The 8,017-nt window shown below is 39.4% G+C and overlaps 1 protein-coding gene across 1 annotated transcript in view; it reads left to right on the forward strand.

The window, feature by feature from the left end:
• Adh4 (alcohol dehydrogenase 4 (class II), pi polypeptide) overlaps positions 1–6,934 on the forward strand; it is a 31,214-nt gene extending 24,280 nt beyond the window's left edge. Inside the window, exons 7-9 of the mRNA XM_008826176.2 lie at positions 2,612–2,741; positions 3,885–4,023; positions 6,442–6,934. Of these exons, the coding sequence (XP_008824398.1) occupies positions 2,612–2,741; positions 3,885–4,023; positions 6,442–6,466 (294 nt within the window). The 3' untranslated portion in view covers positions 6,467–6,934. The remainder of the gene's footprint in view (positions 1–2,611; positions 2,742–3,884; positions 4,024–6,441) is intronic.
• The last annotated feature ends 1,083 nt before the right edge of the window (positions 6,935–8,017 follow it).

Raw genomic sequence — 8,017 nt, forward strand, 5'->3', positions numbered from 1 at the left:
TTGGTTTTTCATGTTATTATTTTTTCTCTGTGATTTTGACATGTGAATTTCTTTTGTAGTTTCTGATTCTTGTGTGAGACTCAAGCCATCAAGTTTAGGTCTGCTTCTTTTTTTTTATTTATGTGTCTTTGTGGTTTACTTTGGGGGCATGAAAAGCTGGTTCATCTAAGCTTCCGGTTCTCTTTTTTGATTTTATATTGGAGTGGCCAGATTGCTTTTGTCTTCAGGAGTTCCCACAGAGGCCCAATTCAGATGAGGGCCAGATGTTTTCAGGCTTTCTCCTAAGGTCTGGATCCCTCCAGGAACGATTTTGGCCTCAGGAATTTGAGGGTTGGACTGGCCTGGGAGCCTAGCCCAGGAAAGATGCTGGTCTAGGGCACCTGGCGTCCGTGCCACCCAGAGATGCAAAGGCAGATGGGGTGGGAAGAGGCCCCAAGGACTCCTGGAGTCTGCACTGAGGAGCTGGGTTGGTCTGGATGCAAAGGATCAGGAAGAGGAAAGGTCAGCCTGCCCCCCAGTCCCAGAAAGAGGCTGACTGTTGGTGCTGGCACAGGGAAGCAGAGGGAGATGAGGGCAGGTCCTGGCCCAGTGCTCCTGGGGCCCAGAGAAGGCATTAAGTTGGTCTGGATGAAAAGGATCAGCAAGCAGTATTGGTTCCCTAGGTGTCTGGGGCACCAAGATGAGGAATGGAACAGGACCCAAACTAGGAGAGACTGGCAGGGGAGATGGGAGGGTGAATGAGGCTGGGGGAGTCAAGGCGTGGAGGGCACGATGGACATACCCCGGGAAAGAGGCTTGCGGGTGGGAGAAAGGCCTGTGGCAGGTGGGGTATTGGTTCCCCAGGTGCCTGGGGCACCAAGAGGAGGAATAGGACATGACCCAAACTAGGAGAGACTGGTGGTGGGAGAGATGGGAGGATGAATGAGCAAGATTTTTTTATTTGATGCTGAATACTCTTCTTTTTTAATATTTCATTTATTATTCTTTTTTGTGTATGAGTATATTATCTGCATGTATGTGAATGCACCCATGTCATGTAATGCTGTGGAGGTCAGAGGAGGGCTTCAGATTCCCCTAGAGCTGGAGTTAAGTATGGTTCATAGCCTCCACATGGGTGCTGGGAATCAAACCCAGGTCCTCTGCAAGAGCAGTCAGTGCTCTCTTAACCACCAAGCCATCTCTCCAGCCCCAAGACTTATTTTATTTTTAATTGTGTGTGTGTGTGTGTGTGTGTGTGTGTGTGTGTGTGTGTGCAGACACCTCAGGAAGTCAGAAGAGGGCATCAGATCCCCTGGAGCTGAAGTTACAGGCTGTCATGATCACCAAATGGGTGCTGGGGGCCAGACTTGGGTCTTTTGAAAGAGCAGCACTCGTTCTAACCACTGAACCATCTCTCCAGCCCGAGATTTTTTTATTATTATTTTCATTTTATGTGTATGAATGTATTGGCTGCATGTATGTAAGAGCACCCATGTTGTGCAGTGCCCACAGAGGTCAGAAAAAGACATTGGATTCCCTGGAACTGGAGTTATGGATGGTTGTTAGCCGCTGCATGGGTGCTAAGAATCATATCCTGGTCCTCTGCAAGAACAGTCAGTGTTCTTAACCATGGAGCCATCTCTCCAGCCCCCTAGTCCCTGAGATTTTTATAAGAGTAAAAAAATCACCCCAAAATTTCAAATTAAGTTGAGCAGAAGGGATATGAACACAGTTGATACTTATATTCTATATCAAGTGTCAAAAGATTCAAAATTTTTGTCTAATTTGCCTTATGGAACGGCCATCCATGCTGAAACAATAGCATTTTCAATCCTTGACATGTTTATATCGACCCCAGACTTACAGTAGGTTAACATAGCAAAGTTCTCTGTCACCTTAAAAGATCAATATGTGTCTCACCAAGTCTTTTGGGCTACTGTCTGCCATGTGGTGGCTCAGCAATCAAGGAAGTCCAAATTTATGGCCTCATAATCTCAACAAGGGCAGATATGGAGGACTGGGCATATCTAACTGTAGGGGGCACTAAAAAGGGAAGCAGATGAAGCCTTTGCAGTCGGCTGTTTTCTATGATTTTTGGCACTGTCTTAAATAGCATTTCTCTATGTTTGCCTTATTTGGAGATCTAAGCATCTAGTATGCGCCTCACATCTCAGGCTCTGCTGAATATCTTATTAGCCCTCTTTCTTCATACTTTTAAATATTTTGATCCTAGGCCCACAGAATTTCTCATATTTTAGTAAATGATTGTGATTAACTGCTAAAAAGTTATTTATTAAAGCTTATGCTTTATATATTTTTCCTAATTCCATGTTCATGTGTTTCTCTACATACAATGTTGTGCTTTCTAGATTCAGTCTAAGTAAGGTATTAGACAGGTAATATGTCCTATTTATTTTCAATATCTTTTTTGATGGTGCTAAGAATTTTATTGAATGATTCATGACAGAACCCTAAAGCCTTTTGGTCCAATATAAATGACATGATGACATCAGAAATTTGAATTCCGTTACCTATCAGGAAGAGATGGAAAACTTTTCCCTAAAGCATTGTATATAGAGTTCATGTTTACTTTTCTACTTGCTTGAGTAACCTTTTATGTTTGACATTTCAGAAAGCAGCCATGGATTGTACAATGTTACGTTGGGGATTATGCACAGTGGTTGGAGCAAAATTTGATGAATTGACTATTTCCACAGTGAACCTAATAATGGGCCGTTCTATAAATGGAACATTCTTTGGTGGTCAGTTTCTTTTTCTTCATAGTTTTTAGTATTCATCATTATAATATGAAATTATTAAATATTGAATTTTGGAAAGAATAATTTACATAAACACTGAGCACCTAGGACATACTTAAAGACTGCATAAAAACTACTCTAGTATTTGATTTTGTTTTGTTTTGTTGTTGTTGTGGGTTTCTTGGTTGTTTGTTTTGTTTTATTTTGTCTTTTTGAGACATGGTCTCCCTGTAACCCCAGCTGACCTGAAACTCGCTATGTAGACCAGGTTGGCCTTGAACTCACAGAGATTCTCCTGCCTCTGCCTCTCAAGTGCTGGGACTAAAAGAATGTACCACCACGCCCAGCAAAAAACTACTCTAGTATTTGAAGTAAATAGAGGTTATATGGAAATATAACTACAATTGCCAACTGAAATTCAGTATAAGTAGCTGGGCTTCATGTTGTAAGCCCATAACTCTAGCACTGAGGAAGATGAGGCAGAAGAACTGTGAGTTTGAGGGAAGCCTTCAGTACACAGTGAGTTCAAGGCTATCCTGCGCTACATAGCAAGACCCTATCTCAAAAAAGAAAGAGAGAGAGAGAAAAGAAGAAGGAAAGAGAGAGAGAAAGAGAAAGAAAGAAAGAGAGAGAGAGAGCGAAAGAAAGAAAGAGAGAGAGGGAGAAAGAAAGAAAGAAAGAAAGAAAGAAAGAAAGAAAGAAAGAAAGAAAAAGAAAGAGAAAGAAGCCCAAGTTACATAGAAATGAACCAATCAACACAGTGGAATAAGAGGCAAACTTTGATTTAATTAAGATAATTTCCTAGCTAAGTAGAAAATCTTGAATTTTTCTTATGAAGAAAACCTTTTAAAAGGATACAGATACAGAAAATTAAAGATGGAGCACAGAAGCTCAATCTATTTAAGGCAACCCAAATCTGAGCTAGTAATTTCATCTTTTCAACAAACACACTCATCTATATTTAAGAACCAAAAAAGCATGAAGAGGGGCTGCAGGAGGTTGGGCAGGAGGGGGAGCAGACATGAGAAAAGTGCATTACCTCCATGTATGAATGTCATAAAATGCCTTTAAAGGGAGAATAATTACACTACTTCTGTATGTCAAATGTCATGCCTTTCTTCATGTGACATTATGGTCAAATTGCAGGTTGGAAAAGTGTAGATTCTGTCCCAAATCTGGTTATTGACTACAAGAATAAGAAATTCGATCTGGACATATTGGTGACCCATGCCCTACCTTTTGACAAAATCAATGAGGCAATTGACCTGCTGAACCAAGGAAAAAGGTAAATTACCTTTATGATTTTTTAATTATTTTTTATTTTATGTGTCTATATGTGTGTCTGAGTGTATGTATATATACTGCATGCATACAGATGCCTGAAGAAGCCAGAAGAGGGTGTCAGAAGAGTCATAGGCAGTTGTGAGTTGCCCAGTGTGGGTGCTGGGAACTGAACCCAGGTCTTCTGCAAAAGCAGCAAGCACCCTTAATCAGACATCTCTCCGACCCAAACTTCTATGATTTTTATTTAATCTAAGAACTAGCCAGTTTGTTGCTTCTGATTCTCTATATCAAAAGTACTGGATATACTTAACAGACTAAATAATAGCCAGTTGGGAAAAAAAACCTTTCATTTCTGTAATGCACAGTGCTACATACTATACAATATAGAGTGGTGGTACAAACTGATACGCTTTCCTTCTCACGAACAATTGTTCAGTCAGGTGGGTTGTCCCCTAGAAGGAGAGATTTCTATAGTGTCACAATAGGTTCCTCTGGTATAATGAACCAAGTCTAGAATCATGTTCTGTGACTTGACAGAGGCTCTTCGTGGTCAGAGCCCTGTGTTGATACACCATGAGAGATGGTGACAGGTACCAGATGCACAAAGGTGCCTCACCTCCCTTACTGTCTTGCGTTGTCCTTGGGCTCCTGTAAGATACCTCTGCACCACAATTTTAGCTATATTGAGTTCCTTGGTATTGGATCCTAGGAATTAATTTACAGCAATATTCCAACTGAGGGGTTCCTAGGGGTTGGAAAGCAGGTAAGACTAGGATCAATAATTTTAGTTAAAATTTTCAAGTACAAAGCTGGGCATGGTAGAGCACACCTTTAATCCAGCACTCGGGAGGCAGAGGCAGGCGGGTCTCTGTGAGTTCAAGGACATCCTGGTCCACATAGCAAGTTCCAGGCCAGCTGCGGTTGCAGGGGGACCCTGTCTCAAACAAACAAACAACAAAAAATTCATCACTAGAAGGAAAGAGTGAGAACAATGATACTTGAAGAAGCAGGGCAAAGAAGTTTTAAAAGACATAGCAAAGGAGAGGAGGAGAAATTCAAGTGGAGATGGCAAGAGTTTGAAGCAGAGGATACACGTTACAGAAAAAAAAAAAAAAAGAAAATAGGTTCATGGAGTAAAGACCTAGGCTATTTCCCAGAGAAGGAACCTGAGAAAAAGATTAGCACTAACAAATTTTCCCAGTTTGCAAGCACATTAGCCACACGATCAAAAAGTTCAAGAATAAGGAAAGAAAAAGAAAAGGTTATAAAGCTACACTACATAAACTTAGTACGTGAGCCCTGCAATATCTTGCACAATCTCAGTATGCCCACAATGAGTATTCATCAAGTTAGGGGTTGCATTGGAGTTTGGAGGCCTTAGAACCTGGGGCTTATAGTTTCTCTACTGCAACCCATCTCCCCTGAACATGTCAGCCATGGAAAACACCCACAAGGAATGCTAAGTGGTAGCCAAATGGAAAATGTTGCATTGTGCTATTAGCAGATAGACAAGGCGTCTGTGGTTGAGCAGTGACTTGGGTGTAGACACTTAGTTGAGTTTCATACTTCTTCACTGGCTCCCTGAGGAAACTACCTGACTATCCACACAGATGGACAGGTGACAGCAGGAAAGGCAGAGGTTGGACCTTAACATATGCCATCCCAACTACATAGAAGAAAGGCAGTGAATGGAAGGGAAAGGGACACAATTCACTAGCCTGTTAAGGATACAGAATGCTCCCTCCACAGGTACAGGTAACTCTCATTTCCTGATTTGAAAAAATATCTCTGCATGCTACCCTGCTTAGTCAGCATTCTTCAGCTCCCACCAGTGTCTGAGCTAGGGAATCCTCTATTCTTGAGACTTACCCCTCTTTGTTTATACACATTGGAGTGACCCAGGATTGTAAACACTCAAGTAAAGAAGCATCCCAACACACCAACCTCTCCCTCCCTTGAGGCCCAACATTGCCAAGAGCAGTGACTTCTCCCACACTCCAGCCTCACTCCCCAGCTGCTAAGCTCTACTTCCCAATACTTCCCTTCAAGAAGGACCACATCCCATCAAGTCAGAGTCTCCAATATCCCCTAGGCATTAGCACTACCACAAATATTGATAATGTCCTGAATGGAAAAACAGGAAAGAATAGAAGCCATGATTCTTAACAAAGTTAAGATCTACAGGAAGGAGGAGCGGGACAAAAGAGGGTTAGGGAGGTATGATCAAAGAACACTGTAGACATTCATTAAAATGTCATAATGAAGCCCGTTATCTAGTACAAGTAATGTGTTGATTTTTTGAAAAGTGACTGTCGCTAAAGAAAGATTAGGTCAAACCCTGAAGTGGAAAAAAAATATTGTAGACTTTGTTAATATTTTATGTAAATTGTGTCTATTATTGTTTCATTATTATTAACAGCATCCGAACAATTCTGACCTTTTGAAGATGCCAGGAGCAATTTGGAATATGATGTGATTGGATCTGAGCCTGTCTGGTTAATTTATTACCTCATATAATGAGCTGAAGGAAGCTATGAGTTTTAAACATAAATTAACTATAAATGGTATGGCATCTATGCCTACAAAATATATTCAAATTAATATATTTCCTACATTAAGTAACTATGATTCTGGGCCTGTAACATGGAAGAAGTCATGAGTTTGTTACCCAGAAAAATAAATGAATGAATGAATGAGATAAATGAAATGTTTGTGAATAGAATCATATAATGCTTAAGAATTGTTTAAAACTATGTCTTGGAAGTGACTATGGAGAATGACAAAATAATGAGATTGCCTTATGTTTATAATTTAAGCAGGGTGGTGAATATATGGAGTTCCATTATATTGTTCTCTCCACTTCTATGCTGACAGCTTTCCACAATAAAAAGATTTTTACTGGAAATTTTTAATATATTGTGTAGATATGTGTGTATCATATAAAATATTATTACATAATTTGTGCCCTAACAATATAAAATATTATTATATAATTTCTATGTCCTAATAAACTATAAGCTACACTTTAAATCAGATATTTATTATTTTTGTATTTTATTTTATTTGTATGAGTGTACTATCTGTATGTATCTAAGTACACCTGTGTCATGCAATGCCTGCAGAGGTCGGAAGAGGGCATCAGATGCCCTGGAACTGGAGTTACAAACAATGGTTAGTTGCCATGTGGGTGCTAGGATTTGAACCCAGGTCCTCTGCGAGAGCAGCCAGTGCCCTTAACTGCTGAGCCATCTCTCCAGGCTCCAGATACTTTTTAATAGCTGTTCATTTCTTTTCTCTTAGCCCCATTTTATAATCATTTGTAATCATCATATAATCACTATAATCAAAAGTAATGAGATATCAGAATAAAAATATAAAATATAATAAAAAATAAAACTTTTAACAGAAAAACACATCTACACTCAAATTTCTCTGTAAAATAACTATGCTTTTATCTTTAATAATTATAATACATCGTGTTTCATGTTTTACAGAATAAAGATCTGTATTTGGCCCTAATGCTATTTTCTAATATACATGAAAAGCAACAAGAGCAATGTACTTATAATAAAGTAGGGTCAGCGAGATGGCTTAGCAGGTAAAGGAACTTGCGTCCAAGACTGACAACTTGAGTTTCATCCTTGAAACTCATGTGGTGGAAGACAGCCAACTCCCAAGGGTTACCCTCTGACCTCCACATGAGCAACATGGCACATGTTCCCACAAAAATACACTGACATATGCACACACTAAATAAATAATGTACAAGTAATTTAAAAATAAAGTTGCATCATAAGTAAAAATAATTATAGCTATAAGATTTAAGAGAGTATAAGATTTACATTTAAAGTAGCAAATGAGAGTTTTCACACTCAAAATTACAAAGGATAAACTAGATAATTCAGATCTAAATAATAAATATTAGCTTTTCAACTTGGATTACTCACTGAAATCTATCAGCTTTCTTTGAAGACTGTATACCACATTTTTGAACT

This window comes from Nannospalax galili, unplaced genomic scaffold, assembly GCF_000622305.1.
Source record: "Nannospalax galili isolate Female #2095 unplaced genomic scaffold, S.galili_v1.0 scaffold189, whole genome shotgun sequence".
In the NCBI taxonomy this organism is placed as follows: Eukaryota; Metazoa; Chordata; class Mammalia; order Rodentia; family Spalacidae; genus Nannospalax; species Nannospalax galili.